Below are 19,762 nucleotides of genomic sequence, written 5' to 3' on the forward strand. Positions count from 1 at the left end.
TTGAGTTGGGGATGGTGGAGACGGTTGGCAGGAGAACTAGTATCCAAAGGGATATGGAAACAAGATAATACATGACCTGTTATAAGAATGGTAGAGGTGCAAAGGCAGGGAATTTGGAGGCAGACATCATATTTCTAAGGCCTGATTTTATTTCTCTTTAATACAGACTTAATAATTTGTATTTCTGTGGGTTTTAATAAAGACCAATTCAAACAAATATATGCAAAAAGACATCCTACTTTGTAAATCAGTAAAATGTTAATGACCATTATTATATTTGTCAAGAATGGTAAACTGGTGAATTTCTCTGGCTATCACAACCATAAAAAGACTCTTAAGAAATAAGGCAATAAAATAAGCTGCTCACGGAGCCCAGCAGATACAGTGAGACACATTTAAAGAAACCTGGTGACACCTGGGGCTTCAGACTCACCGTCTGCAGACGCTTGGGCATCATTCACCCCTTCAATTGGAAAGATTCACGTATTGGTGAAAGAGGGAGACCTTGGAATTTCACTTATTTTCAAACCCCGACTCCTTTCCCAGGGTTATTTTTCCTTTCCACATTTTGAAATAGTCTTAGGAAGAAAGCGATATTAGGAATTGCAGAAGGGAGGCATAGGTCTCTAATTAAACCACATGGTAACTGTATTCAAGAAAACTTTGCCTCTTTTTTTTCTCTTTTTCTAAGGAAAGACCACCACATGAACACTATAACAGTATTCTTTAAACCATAATGGATTTAAGCAAGAATCATATATAAAGGCTAATAAAAATTGAAGTAGTGAATCTAAAAGTAATAGCACACCACCTTTCTTTGTTTACTTCCATGTTCTGTTTAGTCTTAATCTGTGTGTGCACAACATGATGTACTCAATGCATAATACATATATATGTATATTCATAGAACAATGGCAGGTGTTTGCATTGATCACAAGTGATCAGAGGAGCAGTAAAGGGAAACAAAATTGGGGAGTAGGTAGGAAAAGGGGGAAGGACGGGAGTCAGCATTAATAAGACCCTGATAAAGTTCATGGAGAAATTGATATTAGAAATTTAGGCAAGTACTCCCAGTGGTGGAGACCCATGCATCAGAACAACTATTTTTCTGTTTAGATACTCATCTTCTGTTTTTCTCCAAATGGCAAAACGAGAGGATGATTCATTCAGTGATTCCACTCTGAGTCATGACCACGGTGATCACAGAAATGAAGGCAGACTTGCGAGCACTCACACCCTCCCTCTTCTGGTTGTCCAGTCTAGTTTATGGCATCACTTCTGGGAAAAACAACCCACATACCCACAAGCACATTTCTCCATGCACTTTTCAAGTTACTCCAAAGCCTGTTCCCAGAAAGGACATTAACCAGACTCAGAATAAGTTCATTATATTTTATTTTCCCTGGCTTCCAAAGGAATATTAAATTCACAATTTGGTGATGTAACAGCTGCATTACTCTACTAAAGATCGCATCTTAACTCACCTTCTAGCTGGATAATAAAAGCCTAAAAATAGAAAGTCCAACTCTCTAGAGTATAAATTAAGAGATATTATGTGGTATGGCCATAATTGACTTTCAAAAACTATTATCAAATATATTAGAAGTCATAGATCTAAAGAGCAGAGATTGTTCCAAACAAACGTCTTTGGAGATTTTATTTAAATGAACCTATAGCTCTGCAAAATGTTTTGGAAACTGTAGGCAGAATAGTGACTCCTCAAAGATGTCCACTTCTAATTCCCAGAAGATACGAGTATGTTACATTGCAAGGCAATGAGGAGTTCAAGTAACTGCTGGAATTAAGGGTGCTACTTAGCTGGCTTTAAAATAGGAAGATTATCCCGGATGATCCCTGGGGGCCTAATGGAATCACAGGGTCCTTGAAAGGGGAGGAAGGAGGCAGGAGAGGCTCTGCCAGGGTGATGTGCTGTGGGAAAGCCCCGACTCGCCTTTGCTGGCTTTGAACACTGCGGGCTTGAGAGACAAGGAATCCGGGTGTCTCTGGAAGCTGGAAAAGGCAAGAAATGAATTCTCTTTTAAAGCCTCTAGAGGAATACATCCCTGTAGACACCTTCATTTTAACTTAAGGAAAGCTGTTTTGGATTTCTGAGTTCTGTAAGTGAAAGATAATACATCTATGCTGTTTTAGCTCACGAAATTTGTGGTCATTTGTTACAGCAGCAATAGGAAACTAATAATACCGAAACTCACGGAGGTCGTTCTCCCCTTCCCTCACTGTGTTCCAGGCACTCCAACGTTGGTTCTGTTATGCCGAGTAAACGCCCCAAGCAGGGATTTGTTTGAGAGCCATAGGCAAACCCCACGGAATGACTGAACCTTAAAAAAACCTTAAATTTTAAAAATTAATTTAAAAATTCAATTAATAAATTAAAAAATTACACCAGTCCAAGGTGTTGTGAAATGAATCCTTGTGGACTACTGATGGTTACATAACTGACTGCAGAGAAAGAGGCCACAAAGGCAGAAGCCGTGGCCTCCAGGTATAGGGGTTAATTAATGAAGATACTAAGAGGAGCAAAAGAACCAAAATACAAATCCTAGTAGCCACTCCTTCCTTCAGTCCCCAGACACCAGGAGTCTACATCAGCCTTTCCCACACCCAGATTCCATCTCACAGAAGATAATGGTGAGGAAGTGAACCTCTGGAAGGTTAAAGGGGCAACCTAAATTGAAAGAGACCATTTAGATACACAGAAACTAACCGATTAGTAAATCCAAATGTCCTAGCATCCAGGGTTGTTAGACAGGAGATTAAACAAAAGTTGAAAAAAAATCTAATTTTCTTTGTACATCTGAATACAGTGCATTAATTTCCAAACAACATTAAATAAATATTCTGTGACTAGCTAGCTTCCAGACTTGCCTGAATCCATGTCTGGCCAAAAGGAATATATTTCTGAAGACCTTGAGTTTTTTTAACATCTTGTTTCCTCAAATCTGCATTATTTATGGATAAGCATGAGGCAGGTCTTGTTGATCTCACCTTTGCTTCCCCAGTGGGGTCTGTTTAACTAAATCCAAATTTTCTCCATTTAAGATACACATTTTTTATTTACAAAAAAAAAAAAAAGGCAGAAGCACCATTCCCATGAGACAACTGAAAAATATTATAAAGGGACTCTCTAATTAGTGCAGGAGCTAATAAAAAATAAGGCATTTGGGATCTGAGGTCTCTAGAAGATAAATTCCAATAGTACAAAGTTGGGGTTTCTCTGTGCCTAATATTAGCCTAACACCTCCATACTCAGGGTAATGGGATCTTCAACTACATAGGGAAGCAAAAATAGAGGAAAGAATAGAATACAATTTTTCTACTTCTATCTGATTATTCTAATCACCTTCCATGCTTGTTAAAAATGTAGATTCCTCAGTCACACACATTCAGTCAGGATCTCCAAGGGAAATCTCTTAGGAATCTATATTTTTAAAAGTTCCTTGAATAGTTTTGGTTACCAGCCAACTTAGGAAATCAATTATTTACTTCAAAATGTGAGTTATGGCCAACTCTAACTAGAGGAACCAAAAAAACATGGCTTTTTTTAAAATACAGAAATATTTAATACAGAAAAAACATTGCCAAGATTACCATAATGTATCTATCCCATTTTCTTCTTGGAAACTTTAGAAGGACTTTTACGGATATCATGGTCATTTCATTGTTGTGTAAAGGAAGAAATTGGATGTGGGTTGGAATATAATAGGTTTGGATGATTATCCAAAAATGTATATTCTGCACAGGAGACACTTAGAAGTACTCTAGAGTTTTTAATACTGAAATAATTATCCTAAAAACATCTCTGTGGTTTGTGAATAAGTCAACAACAACTTGTAGTTTAAAGCCCAGAACTATTTTCTGAAATTTCCTTCTGAAGCGTTGGGGAAACCATATAACCCTGGAAAATGTGTATCTTCTGAAAGTGTATTAACTACTTAATCTTACACATCAACCATTTCCTTGCAAATATAACTGAGGAAGGATATTTGTAGTAAAAGGTAAATATTAAATTTCAAGACCAAGGCTTTAAACACTATAATAATGAGTACTTACACCACCTGCTGTTAGAAGTCAATTTGTTTTTAGTGGAACCTATTTTATAATGAGTCAACATTATATCATTTTCAAAACATGCCGCATGAATTTGGTACTAAAAAACACACTTTAGGATTACTTAAGTCTTCAAAACTTTATAGTTTTATGAGGATATGCCTACTGGAAAGGATATCTTAGGAAAGTCTTCATTTGTAAATAGGTAAGCCCATAATATTTTTAATCTTATATGTTATTTACACATAGTTGAACCTTCAATTAATTTAGCTCCTTGAGAAACAATGTGCTCTGAACCACGATAGAGTTTTTCAGAAAAACAATTTTAGTTTTAACTTTGAGTATATATACAGATCTTCTATTCATAAATTAAGCCATGGTGAGCCAGTCAACTCCTAAAAGTATAAAACTCCTCCATTCCTTTGTATCTTTTAAAGCTTTCCCTGTGCCTAGAATTGTGTGCACTATTCTCCCCTTTGCTAAACCCAGCTCATCCTTCACTTATAAAGCTTCATCTTGATTTTCACTTCCTAATGTAAAATCTTCTATAAATCAGACTGATTCTGGTGCTGCTACTCAATTAAACAGTAGTATTTTGTTTTTCCTCCTGTAGAGGAAGTTGCCACATGGTATTATAACTGCATGTTTATTTGCATCTTTCCCACCTTGACTTTGTGCTTCTTGATGACAGGGACCAGTCTCTAGTGCAATATGGTGCTTAAGTCTTTTTAGACATTTATGTGTGAACTGATGAATGAATAATTGGATTTTCCTTCCAGAGGCAAGTCAGAATTTTTAAAACTCTCTTACACTTACTTTATAGGTTTGTATTGATTTTAATTTGAATTACATCTTGGGGAGTAACTCCATAAGATTTTTTTAGTGTTTACAATCTTTAAGATTCTTGATTAGTCCCAGCAACAGAACTTAGAAGGAAATATTTTTATGCAGTTAACTTATTCCCAGATTATATTGCAATTGCATATACCTAGATCTATCCACTCGATTGCCACCTCTCTAGTTCAAGCTGACATCTTTGTTTCTTGTCTGGATCAATGCCGTTGTGTCTCATTTGGCCTTTATGCTGTTTTTTGTAATTTTGTTACTTACAAAAATCCCAAAGTACTTAAGTGAAAATCCAAAATGTGTAGTATGGATTATGATACCTATGTGAGCTCATCATAATTATGTGTCTAATTACGATTTGCATACCATTTCACCACCATGCATTTACCATCAGTCCCTCATTCAAAAATTCTGAAACCTTTGCACTAAATACTCTTTCCTTCACTTCTTCACGTTTTCCTACCCAGTTTAAATATTAATTTATCCAAGAGGGAGACTTCCTCTGCTTTCCCATGCTTGTATTCTCTTTTACTACATCCTGTTATTTCATAATATTTATGAAAAGTTGTAAGTATTATTTGTTTTTGCATGTTGTTTGATGTAAATATCAGCATAAATATCAAGCATTTATGAATGTTAAACCTGGTTGTATATTTTTTGGATGACAAAAATAAATTACTGTATGCTTACAATGTTCTAAGTGCTTAAAAGTATCAACTCATTTAATCCTCTTAACATCCCATTAACCTTATTTTACAAATGTGGAAAATGAGGTTTAAAGAGTTTATGCATAGAGTTAGTTGCCGAGCAGATTCCCATCTCCGGGCATTTGCTGCTCCTCCCATGTCATTCTCTTTCATACATGCTGTTAAGTGGTGGACATCTATGCCAGTAATGATAGAACTAACATTTATCGAGTAGTTTACTTAAGGTAAGCAATTGTCCTAAGTGTTTTACATATGTTACTCATTTAAGCTCATGAATAAAGCTTTATGAAATAGGCATCATGACCTTTGCTGTTTTAGAAACAATAAAGCTGAGGCAAAGTAGCTTGCCCAACAACACAACAAATATATTATACAGCACTCTTAACTGCTAGAATGTATTTGGTAAAAACAAATACACACATGAACACACACACACACACGCACACAGATTATTGGAGGGTAGAAGACAGGATGCCAATGTCATCACTTTTTTGTTTTTAGTTGTTATAATACAATCTTAATGTGATTTTTATTTTCACATGTGAAATGATTATCACATTTCTTCCTATTTCACTCTGCTTAAATCCAATTAAATATGTGCAATAATGATATACATGATACTAGATACACAAAACCATAGCATCTGATAGAAATGTTTCACATGCAGTGTCTTGTATCTGTCATGAGAGCTTTAGAGGACATATCAAGGAAACTTCTGTTTGAACTTTGAAAAAAAAACTCATAATTCCATGGGCATAGTTCTCATGGACTACCTGCTTTCATGCAAATAAAGGGAAGTTTAATTCTTTCTTACTTATCCTGTACAACAGAATTGAAATCCAAATCAGCACTGCACAGCATAGAATTAAATCTTCTAACTTTGGCTGGTTCATTAAATGAAACAAGATAATCTGGAGAAAACTATGCCTGAAGAAAAAAAATTTTTTTAAGTATTTAAAATTCTCTAATAATTAAAGTGAGATCATATTCCACCATGATTCTGTCATAGCAGAGAGTTTTCAAAAGTTCCTTAATTTACTATGCAGACTCAGTTAAAAGCTAGATATTCACACACAGACACACACAAATCTATTAGATAAATGCTAGAACAATCTATCCTTTGAGTCAAAACACAGTATTTTAAAGACATCAACTTCTCCTCAGCTGAGGATTAATATGATCTTATTCAAATCCAATAATATTGTTTTTGCTGTAACAAAATGTATATAACAATCCATCTAAAATAATAACAGGGAATATTCTGGAAAAATATTTTGTTCATTCAGCAAATATGTATGGAGGACCTGTGCAAGCCTGAGGGACAGATTAAATCCTTATTCTTATGGACATGACAGTCTAGAATGTCAATGTTATAAAATATACTGCCAAAAAAAGTACCTAAAAATAATTCTGGGGAGTGGTAAATGACAGGAAACTATAATATATTAAGATGACAGAATAACTGAATGAGGTTCAGAGACTACTTGCATTTGGGTAGCTAGAAAGTCTGAGGAAACTGAGACCTAAGTGACAAGAAGACAACAATTATAGGTCTAGGGCATTTGTTCTCAAAGTGAGGATCTTTAGGAGAGTGAGATAGTGAAAATTATTTTTATAATAATATGTTATTTGCATTTTTTCACTTTAATTCTCTCAAGTGAAAAGTAGAGTTTTCTGAGGTTACATGTGATAATGTCATTCTGATAGCTAATAGACTACCTATTGATGTATTCTTGTGCTTTGTAGAATTTTCTCTAGAAGTAGATTTAGAGTATCAATGCATTTTCAGAGATGAATTCAGTTTGTTCCCAGAAATGATACTGTTCCCTGCTATCTTCGCTTATACCTGCTATTTTTTCTGCAACTTAGTTATTGTCCAGTGTATCATTATTTTTGTAATCCTCAAATTTTCTTTGTGTGTATGCAAGTCAACAAAAAGAAGTAATTATAATTTGTGGTCTTGTTTTGCAATAATATTTTGTGCACAGTTTCACTAGAGGACAGAATTTGCTAAATACAGAAATGTTTGTCATGGCAATTAATCAAATCAGCAACAAACAATGAAACCACTAAATCACTTATCACTGGGCAAGAATATAAATTTTGATACATCCATACAGTGGCATGCTTTGTAACTATGCAAAACACTAATAAGACAAAATATCTTCAGTGAAAACTGCAGGGCTTCTATATAGGGCAAGAGAGAAACAGAGAGGTAGGGAAATGAAATTTTGTTGTGTATATAGGATTTAATAAACAAACATAATAAACAAAATCCAAACGATGATTAATAATTCCAGGGAGTGAGATTAGAGAGTCAGTAGGATCAGAGATTATTTTACATTTAAATTCATAACCCAGTATGCTATTAAATGTTTAAACGTGTTCTACTATTCATGTATATTATTTTATAATGCAATCAAATTAATGCAAAAATGCAATAAACCCTATTATTATCATTCTAAAAATTTATTTTCATGTAATATAGCAATATAAATGGAAGCAATTGTAGAATGTAAGTTTAACATATAAAGTTTAAAAATATGCACCCATAAAACCATAAGGACTGAATATGAAAGTCAGTCCCATGGTTTGTAAGAAATGCTAAAATTGAGAACAGTCATAAGACTGTTGTGAGGGGAGGGAAAAAATTCAAATCTGCTCCTTTACTGCCTGATTTGGAAACATAAGCCATTTAAGAAAAGGCCATTTTCATTTAAAATGTGTCTTTTGAGATAAGCAGAGTAGACAGATTAAGTACAACCAATTTGAAGAATAAAATTCCATTATATGTGACAGTGCTTTGCAAAATATAGGAGAAAACAAGTGTTCGTTGTAATATTAAAAATAACAACTACATTATGGTACATCTAAATAACAGAATTTCACCTAGTAAATAAAAATGACATATGAAAAGGAATAAAAACTATAAGCATAATGTAATATTTCTTAAAATATTTTTTTAATAGTACCCATCAAGCAGTTGATCTCTGAGATTCATTCCAAATATGTGGTTCTAGGACCCTCTGAATACTAACTAATAGCAGCTATAAAATAGTAAGTCTTTCAATATGTTAATCACTTATATAGTAGTCCCCCTTTATCAGCAGTTTTGCTTTCTGTACTTTGAGATGGTCAACCATGGTCCTGAAGCAGACGATCCTCCTTCTAATGTATTGTCAGAAGGTCAGTGGTAGCCTAATGCTAAATCACAATGCCTACGTCATTCACTTCATTTCATCTCATCACATTGGTACTTTATCATCTCTCATCACAAGAAGAAGGTTGAATACAGTACAATAAGATACACTGAGAGAGAGAGAGAGACCATAGTCACATGCTTTTATTACAGTATATGGTTATAATTGTTATATTTGATTATTAGCTATTGTTAATCTCTTACTGTGCCTGATTTATAAATTAAACGTCATCATAGTTATGTATGCGTAGCTAAAAACATAATATATATAGGGTTCGGTACTATCAGTGGTTTCAGGCACCCACTGGGGATGTCGGAACATATACCTCATGGATAAGGGGAATCTATTGTATTGTGCCAAGCCCTATACCAATGGCATTATACAAATGGTGTCCTTTGATGCTTTAAAGATTTCTAATAGACATCATAATACCCATTTTAAAAGATGAAGCTATCAAAGCTATTACCTTTTCTCTTTTTCATTTTAACTCTTGGTAGTTTGCTTGAGAATATTTCTAATGTATCAATCTTTCCACAAAGTGAAAGTTCTTTACTACTCTCCTATTCCAGAACCTACTCTTCAGAATTCACCAGTTGGCCTGAGACAAGCAGAACTTGACATCAGAATAGTCATGACAAAAGAGACCATCAAGTTGTGGTGAGTTTGGGGACTCTGCAAAGTCCAGGGATGGATTCAGAACAAGGTGGGTGAGATAGTCATAACGTTCCTCAACGCCTTGCTGGTCTCAGGAGACAGGGAATCCAGTCGGTGGGCAGAGCCGGCAAATCAGTCATTTCAACATGCATACAAATGAAACTGCCAACATTCATGACCACAAATGACTGAATCTCCATTTGCCAGGGTGAAAAGCTTAGCCTTTACCCTGAAGGTCTAAAGGATGGGTGCAGGTGTGAGTGTGCATGAGAGTGTGTGATATGCAAGGAAAGAAACTGTTGGTTAGTTAATTGTTTTCCTTTTCAAAACTATTGCCTACTTAATATTTCAGCTTTCTCTGAAAAGATAATAATATTGGCTCTAAGAGATTTTAGACTGATTAAATTAACTCTATCCAATCCAAACCTTTTTCCAAAAGGTGAAGGTATTCATGATTTTGTTCTTCCATTTGCTTGTTTTGTTGACTTTTTTAGCAAATGAGTTAGACTTTCTGAATCTCCATTTCAACACCTGAGAATGTGATAATAATAGGTATTTTAAAGCACAAAATTTAAAGTTAAAAAATGTGAAAATTCTGAGACTAAAGTAGACACACTATAATATTAACTTCATTTCTTTCTATTTAGATCCAAGAAATACATTTTGAAATACGCAACATTATCCAATTACTGGTCTCACAAAAGAAAAGTTTATGTTAACAATATCAACTTTATAATGTGCTAAATCCAATTAAATGCATTTAAACTCTATTACAGATACCACAACACATTTATTGCTTATAAAGGAAAATCTTAGGAGTTGATAGCTGGAATTTTTCCAACACAATCTTAGATTATACAATTTGACACACTGAAAGTTAATGCTTAGAATTGTTTTAATTATCTTCTGACAATAACCCCCTCTATATGTGATCGGTCTATTTATCTTTTTTTTTTCTTTATTTCTTCAAAGTTTATTCATTTCCTCTCTTAGGAAGCTGAGGCTTTTCTGTAATTTTATTAAAATAATAATGATAATGAAATATTATTCTATTAACACAGCTCTATGAGTTACTTTCAAGGTTATCTTTTGTTTTGAGCAGTTCTATGACAAAAATAAAACATTTATCCTAATATAAACTTTTCAGGCAAATACATTAGTGTTCATGGAGATTAAATAACTTCCCATAGGTCTCACAGCTAAAAAGTGACATTCATTTTAAAAGGAAAAGAAATCATACAGTATGGCAACTTATATTAAAATGTCTGATTCTAAGAGTTCTTAGAAACATGAGGAAATGAAAATTTTGCAGGAAAAAAAAAATCCCCAAAATACAGCTGATACAATCACAAAATGACATAGACAAGGAATCAAGTAGATCTCTCATTTGCTAAAAGCATGCATAAGGAACTGACAATGAAAGACACATCAAACTAGGCCTCTGGGATAGTATAATTTTGTGTAACTTTTAGTTTTGAAAAATAACTATTGCTAGCATGCAATAAAAGGGTGAAAGTTTATTGCCTTATGAAATTTTTAGTATATATTTTTTGCATGTTCTTTTATGTTTTTTGGCCTTGAGCTATAGAATATTATCCCCGAGTAAGATTTTGGATGCATTCCTAAATTAAATCCACAAAATAAGAAACAGGCAGGACATTGCTGATTTGTTCCAGATCTGAACAGCATAAAACAAGTCTCTCTAATATAAGAAGTGAACTGGCAATGCTGATATTTATCATTTGTATGAGAGTGTAAGTAAAGTATTTTTCATATTTTAGAAACTAATATTAAGTTACCTTCTGGGCCCAAAATAAAGTTAATCCCAGTATATCAATACAGATTTCAAGATAATGGACAAAAAGAATTCAGTTCCTCTGAATCTGCTCATTTGCATTTTCCCGAAATTATTTGTTCTGTTTGTGATTTATGAGGCCTTTAGCTGAACATGATAGTTGGGTGAGAGAATCAGAATTAATTGTTGCCACAGCAACAGAAGTTAAGAGCTTTGCAAGAGAAATGTTTTAATTGTAGATGCCTGATTTGCTGCAGGACTCAGTACTTGATTAAAGCCATGGTTTGGGGGTTACTTAAGCATGTATCTTTCTACCATCCCATAGGGAATAAACTGGACATTCCTTGTTCACCATGTCCACCTGCACTTCGTTAGAGAGCAGAGTATTCACATGCCACACCACAAGCTCCCCACAATGACATAACTCCATTCAGAGACTGGCGTGACTGGGCTGGGTTTTCCCCCCTTCGGCTCTTGTATCACTAAGAATCTGGCAGCCAGCTCCGTCCTGACAGAGTTTACTGCATATATTGGTGGGTTCTTGTCCATAGTGCATCTGCTTTAAGAATTAACGAAAGCAGTGTCAGGACATTAAGGTAAGTGCTGTTTTAACTATAGCACTGGGGCTGCTGACTGTTTGGGACATTGTTTATTGTAAAAGGAACAGAAAAGATTCCAGAGCAACTTTGCCAATTGCTATTCAACAGCAAGTCTACAGTTTTGAGCATTTACTTTCACATTTTGCTTAACATACTTTCCATGATTTATGGGGCTTGAGATAAATTTTATACAATATATACTATGTTGCTTGGCAAAGGAAATCAAAGAAGTTTCAAGATAGAATGAGGTGAAGACGTATGGCAGTTAAAATGTTTGTTATTTTATGTTAGTTATATATGTTAGTATTGTTAGAACCTAATTCTGGAGCAAAGAAGGCCATTTCAACCAATATTCAAAATATTTTGCCATAAGTATATTGTTATAATTTGTTATAATTTACAATAAACATTTTATGTTATACAATGTAAGCCAAAGAACTTAGACTGTCTTATGAATTACTTATTTCTATTTTGTTAATTTTAAAAGATTTGCTTCTTTGGATGTACATCTTAAGGAGCATGTTTTAAAGAAATTCTGGGAAACATTTACTTTTTGAAAAAAATGCATTTCCTCCAGAGCCACAGGTATTTGGAAAAACTGGGGGAAGAGTAAAATGCCTCCTTTCTTTATAGTGGAGTCATTATATGGTTGCAAACTCTCTTTGAATTCAGAACCCTTGTTTTGACTCTACTAAAGAGTATGTAACCGTTTTTTCATTAAATTCAACATTCATATCATAGTTACCATGACTATTTTGGTATGTACTCAGTTCTAAATAAGGTGAAGCTTAGTAATGAAGCAAGACAAATCTTTACAACATTAACATACTATAACATAGAGAATTCTATAATTACATTAGCACTATGTAATTGTTCTCATGGCCAAGTCCTGTCAACTAAATTAAATGCCTCCATCATAATCTTAGGGAATAATTTACTAAGAATCTGTCTACTTGTTACATTATGTCAGCTATCAGAGTGATTCTAACAACTTTTTTAAGTGTTTCATCTGCTAAAATAAAGTGCCTTATAATTCCAAGTTAAGACAAAGTTGTCTAAAATTCTTGCCTCCTTATCCTAAACTACCTAGATCCAAAAACTTGTACCATATTTCTCACAGGAAGATAAATTGTTTTATGACATCTACTGGAATGTGGATCCTGCTACACATTAATGATTTTCCTTCCCAAGTTATCAATTTCTCATCCATAACTCTTCACTCTATAAAAGTCCAACTTATATCCTATTTCCTTCTATCTGACCTTGTATTTCCCCAAGCAACTGAAATATATTTTACTGAGCCTCACCTTAGAAACATATTCACATGGGAAGACAACTGCTGTAAATTGTTTTTAATTTATATTTTCAATTTTATCCTTTCCTACATGACTCCTAATGCCACTGTTAAATACTGACTTTCCTCCATTCCACCCTCTCCGACTCCCATTCTGGGAGAACACTAAAATCTAGATGCAAGAACCATGCCTTCTTAAATTTTGGCATGAAGAAGGTAGAGAACTGTTGTATTACTGAAAGGAAATCTTTAATTCAAAACTTGGAAAAGAATCTTTCTTTGCTAGTTGGTTGTTTTTCTATGCTGAAAACTTTTTAGAATTTGTGACATTTCCTTGATTCATAAGCATTAGTTTTACTGAAACGAATATACTAGAGACTAATTTGAGAAGACAGTTTGGGAATGTGCCTAAAAATTTAGCATGTTAAACAAAAGTTGAAATAATTTGCACACACATCTCCATCAAGAATTCTGTTCCTCTTCCTCAGAACCAACAACAACAACAACAAAAACAGACATTTTAAAGGGACTATCCTCCCCCTTTACACACACACATTAAGAACTGCTTTCCTCCAGGCAAAACCATAGATTGCCTGTGTTCTAAGAAGGGTCTTCCTAATGAGACATTTTAATGATGTTGAATGGTAGGGTAGAGGATACAGTTTACGATCATCTTCTTATTTTCATTTCTTCTGGTTTTGAAGGGTACTCTGAAGCCCTATTCTAACATGGTGGTCAATGGGCACCACCTAGAAACCTCTTGTAGGAAGGCATTTAATTAATGAAGGACCTGGAGAGACTGACTGGAACAATTTGGTCTGGCCGGCCCAGAAGGGGGCGCATGTGTATGCAATCTGACCTGAAACCTGCTTACCACCCCACAAATTGTACACAGAATAATCTTATCCTCATACTTCAATAAAAATTAAAGAGACATTATAAGATGTATGAAAAAGCATTATGAAGTAATAAAATACACATTTGCTAATGCATTTAAGGTTGCAACAGAATACCTTTCTCCTGAAAGTATATTATGTTATAATAATGTATGTTTCCACTTTATTTAGGGTTCAAAGCATTTGCCAAAAATGAATGTAGGTGTGTTTACTCTCCTCTTGGTATTAATCGGTGGTGTCAGCAGCCAGTACTACGAGGATTATGACTTCCCCCTGTCGATTTACGGGCGATCATCACCAAACTGTGCACCAGAATGCAACTGCCCTGAAAGCTATCCAACTGCCATGTATTGTGATGAGCTGAAACTGAAGAGCGTGCCAATGGTGCCTCCTGGAATCAAGTACCTTTATCTCAGAAATAACCAGATTGACCATATTGATGAAAAGGCCTTTGAAAATGTAACTGATCTGCAGTGGCTCATTCTAGATCATAACCTTCTAGAAAATTCCAAGATAAAAGGAAGAATTTTCTCTAGGCTGAAACAACTGAAGAAACTGCATATAAATTACAACAACCTGACCGAGTCTGTGGGCCCTCTTCCCAAGTCGCTGGTGGACTTGCAGCTTACTCACAACAAGATCAACAGGCTGGGCTCTTTTGATGGACTGGTGAACCTGACCTTCATCCACCTTCAGCACAACCAACTGAAAGAGGAGGCTGTTTCAGCTGCTTTTAAAGGTCTTAAGTCACTCGAGTACCTTGACTTGAGCTTCAATCAGATTACCAAACTGCCTTCTGGTCTCCCAGTATCTCTTCTAACTCTCTACCTAGACAACAATAAGATCAGCAACATCCCTGATGAGTATTTCAAGCGTTTCCCTGCACTTCAGTATCTGCGTTTATCCCACAATGATCTGGCGGACAGTGGGGTACCAGGAAATTCTTTTAATGTATCATCCCTGCTCGAGCTGGATCTCTCCTATAATAAACTGAAAAATATACCAACTGTCAATGAAAACCTTGAAAACTATTACCTGGAGGTCAATGAACTTGAAAGTAAGTAGAACGCTGCGTGCCTGTGTTTAATTGTTGTTTTCTCAAATTCTTAAATGGCTGAGCAACAAAGATTGTCCTGGCTCCATTTGCAAAAAAAAAAAAAAGAACAGAAAAAAACGAATTAATATGCCAACAAAATATCTCTCTAATTCAATTCTAGAAGAAGTCTAGCTCAGCTTTTTTTCCAAAACTTGGCTTTTCTTTGGAGTGTCCGAATAAGAAACCATTAAGATCATAGAATTTAAGGACTAACTTGTTCCAGTTTAATATTCTGGGAAAATTAATCTTACTGTGCTTTCTCTGATATTCATCTGTTATTTGACTCCTTCATGACTTAGATTTATGTCCTACATCTATTTCTTGTCAAGACGTAGCTGAGGCAGAAACAAACACGTCCTGAAGAGACACAGCTAGCAAAAGCTTCCACACCTTCCTCCGCCTGCCTCCAGGGCAGCCCGTGTGCGCTCAGGGTCTTCTCTGACGTCTTTACGTGGGGCTCAACATATCACTCTGCTATCATGGCCTGTCGTCTGTCTCTGTTATCCCTGTTAAGGTGTGTGTGGTCCCACAATGTTCCTAGGAAGATGGTGAGGAAGACTATGAGGGGATGAATGTGATAAGGGTTTAGAACATTTTTTTTTAGTAGTATTACAAAGCTGTTTTTCTTCCTCACACTCTTTCCCCTCATTTGATTTTTTCCAGTGTTCCTTCCTCTCTCTTGCTGCCACAGTTTATTTTTCATTTACCTTCTGGGTGGGAGTTTGACTTGATCCACTAGGGCTGTTCATGCACTTCTTTGGTTTTCTGGGGCATTTTTCAGTTTCAGCTGCACACATTCAGGTGGGAAATTGACAATCATCATTCCCCACCTTATTCTTTAACAGAAGTCAGCAGAAGAGAAAATTTACAGTTCAGGGGATAAGCTTTTAAAATGAAAAATCAGGTGGGAAACATTGATTCACATATAAAACAATTATACCTGAAAAATAATCTATTGAAATTGAGTGGCTTTATACCACACAAGTTTGTTTCCTTGTCATAGTGGATAAGGATAATAACATTCTAATCAGAAAAAAATTAAGTGTGCCTTATTAATATGATACTTTGTAATTCTGCAGCTGTTTCATGAGGGGTGTGTTCTCATGAAGGAAACCAGGATTGCCAGAAATGCCACATGTTCTTTCTTGCTTCTGGAAAGCCTCTTGCCATATAATAATACACAGTCAAGCTATCAGAACTGAACCATTACAGTTGTTTCCAGTGGAAAATACACTATGTGGCAGCATATGATCCCACATTATAAACATTTGTGGTTAGTAGGAAGGGTACTCAGACAGTCCAAAGTGCTAACGGGATTTAAGATGTTTGAGGGCTGAAGTCCCTCCTCCTTACAGCCACTACCTCCTACCTTGAGACACGAAAGAGGAGAGACAGAGATTCAGGAGCATTTGGAAGTTAAGGGCCTATGTTCATTGCATAAGTAAAAGAAGAAAGAGCCAATGTAAATGAGAAAGGTGGTCTATGGGGGAAATGCCAATACCTGCTCAGTGCCAAGCTGAGATTGAAACCACAGTGCCCAGCACATGTGGTCCTTTGTAGTTACTTTTCTTCCTTATCCTTAACATTTAGGTATATATACATTTCAGGTATTTGGGTCATTTGCATGTCTGTCTTCAACTTAGTTCATTTCGTCACATAATAAATATGCTTACCAATTGTCCACATTCTCTTAACATAAAAAGAGCCCTTTAATGTTTCTCTAATATTTGAAAATAGGTAGCCAAAAACTATTTCTCCTATTTCAAACTTGCAACTTTTAGCATTAGCCTAATCAGAGATTTTCCTAATGTAAATCAATTTGGGGCAGAGAACAAAATTTAAAGGACACCACTTTATATATAAAGGACACAATTTAAAGCATTTGTGAAGTGCTTTATATACCTTAATTTAATTGTGATGCAAATAGCATGATGGATATGTTATATCTAACAAGAAGATCAAATAAATGTTCTAAAGTCACTCAGATGGTAACTTGCAGAGGTAGAATACTAATATTGGCATAAGCCCATGCATTTTTCCATTGTTCCATACTTTCTCACAGGGAGGTACCATAGGAAAGATCCCTGGAATGGGATGAGTTATTTAAGACAGCGTTTTAGAGGGAAGGAGTACAGTGTGCTTGGGATTCCACTGAAGTCCTTGTTAATTAGAGTTTGAGAATGAAAGAAAATAACAAGAGAAAGGACCAGATAAAGTGAATCTGAAATATACGTTGGCAAACATAGTTTCTGTGTATACACATAGGCCATGCAATCTAGTAACTGTTAGTTTCCATTAAAAACTAAATCAGTTTTCATTTGTGGCTACTTTTTAACCACAAAAGAAAAGGACATAGGCTTGATGGTTTTCCATGATTTGGTTTTTCACTTTGAAATTTTGAGTTATTCTCAGGGTATGTGATTGTTGGAAAACACTTTAGAAGTCATCTAGTCAACTCCTCTTATTTTAACATGCAAAAACCCAAGGATACTTATACTGGTGAGATTGTTCATTCAATAGCACCTATCTTGGATTTCTTCAGGCAACACTAAAAATTTCAAGAGTGCTTAGATAATATGACATGCTAAGTAAATATCTTACTCTAAAATGAAGTATTTCTTAATCAAGAATTTATAATAAATAGGTTCTGTGTTTTGGAAACTTCCCTTGGATGTCTTAATCTACCACAGGTATTCCTGACCAAATATTTGTGTCATTTGGATGACTGAAGTATTAGTTTTATTATTCTAAATTCAAATATATGTCAAATTAGTAGGGAGAAGTACGGATTTGAGGATTTTTAAAAATGATTGTTTCAAGCCAGTGTACTAACAATAACAAAAAAATTGATTAAAGATTTCCATTCTTTAATTTCCAGAATTTGATGTAAAGAGCTTCTGTAAGATCCTGGGACCATTATCCTACTCCAAGATCAAGCATTTGCGTCTGGATGGCAATCGTCTCACCCAGACTAGCCTGCCACCTGATATGTACGAGTGTCTACGTGTAGCTAATGAAATCACCGTTAATTAATATCTACTAATTCTGACTGTATCCTGGAGCAACATTTCACGTTTATGTTTTTTTGTGTGTCAGTTTTCACGGTATTCATTTTCTGTTGCTGTTTTTTTACTTCCATGAATTTAAATTCTTAGGGAAAATGTTTTGTAAACATTTTGCAACTTTTTAAAAAAGAAAAGATGAAAGGCAGGCCTATTTCATCACAAGAACAGATACATACACACATATACAACAAACTTAATGCTTTATTTGTAAATTTAGTGTTTTCTACATCTCTACTGTCAAATGATGTGCAAAGCCTTTTACTCACTGCATAGAAATCAGCCAAGTTTTGTAATTCCTAAATCTTTACTTAATGTGCCAAAAAAGCATGGAATACATACATATGGATATTTACTGTCTTAAATCAATTCTCTCAATGTTCATGTTTCAGATTTCAATGTTCAAATCTATTTAGCTGAAAAATAGGTAGTAAATTCGAGACCAATGATTTTGCAGAATACTAGACAAGATTTATGAAGCTACATATGCTTAAAGAAGTATTTTTAGTAATAAGAATTTATAGTTACCTAGTGAAACATTTCTTTCCTAGAATTACTTTTCACTCTAAGTCATGTGTATGTTTCTTTTTAATTATTTGCATGTTATGTTTAACAAGCTAAGAGCAAAATAAAACATAGCAAATTGCACTACTGTTTGACTTCTTATGAAATTAATCTTCCATATAATTTTAAAATAATACATTAGAATTCAAAAAATATTTCCAGCCTAGAATATTTAACTTAAATAGACTTTTCCACCAAATAAATTGTCTGCTTCTAGCATCCACTTGCAAAGAGTTTTTAAATGTATCTTACAGGATGTTCTTGAAAGTGTGCAGATCCCAATTTCAGTTTATTGTGGTAGGGAAGCCATGGGAGCTTGGGTTCACCACCCCCAAGCAATTCTCTGGGCACCAACTGGTCATACAGTTCAACTCAATTCTGACAGTGTTAGATTACACAGATTAAGGGTTCAGTCTTAAAAAACTGCTTCCTACCATATTTCAGACGCCAGTTGTAAGCCAAGGTTCTTACCTCTACTTCTGACCAACTGGCTATAAATCAGTGGTTCCCTAGGCCCCTTCCTTGGGTTTCATTAACTTGCCAAAGTGGTTCATAGAACTCAGGGAAACCCTTTAGCATCAGTAGATTACCAGTTTATTATAAACCAGGTGGACGTGATGTATAAGCCAGTGCATGGGGAAAGGTACTGAGCTTCCATGCTGTCTCCTAGTGAGCTACTCTCCCCAAATTTCTGCATGTTCACCAAGTTGGAGCTCTCCAAACCCTGTTCCTTTGGGTTTTTTTGGAGGCTTCATTACACAGGCATGATTGACTGAATCGTTGCCCATTGGCAATAGGGTCAATCTTAAACCTCTCCACTACCTGGAGGTCAGGAGAGGGACTGAAAATTGCAACCCTCTAGTCACATGATTGGTTCCCATGTCTTCGTTACCTAAGGAATTTTCAAATTGCCTCAGTAACAAAATAGAAGACACTTTTATTGCTCTTATCACAGGGAATTTCAAAGGTTTTAAAATCTGT

General features: G+C 35.1%; 1 protein-coding gene across 1 annotated transcript; it reads left to right on the forward strand.

The window, feature by feature from the left end:
- Positions 1-11,708: 11,708 nt before the first annotated feature.
- Positions 11,709-18,865, forward strand: LUM (lumican). Its single transcript, XM_036891465.2, has 3 exons — positions 11,709-11,866; positions 14,231-15,116; positions 18,034-18,865. The coding sequence occupies exons 2-3, from the start codon at positions 14,252-14,254 to the stop codon at positions 18,186-18,188; spliced, it is 1,020 nt and encodes a 339-aa protein (XP_036747360.1). The 5' UTR covers positions 11,709-11,866; positions 14,231-14,251; the 3' UTR covers positions 18,189-18,865.
- Positions 18,866-19,762: the final 897 nt, after the last annotated feature.

The sequence above is a fragment of the Manis pentadactyla genome, chromosome 10, assembly GCF_030020395.1.
Source record: "Manis pentadactyla isolate mManPen7 chromosome 10, mManPen7.hap1, whole genome shotgun sequence".
Lineage (NCBI taxonomy): Eukaryota > Metazoa > Chordata > Mammalia > Pholidota > Manidae > Manis > Manis pentadactyla.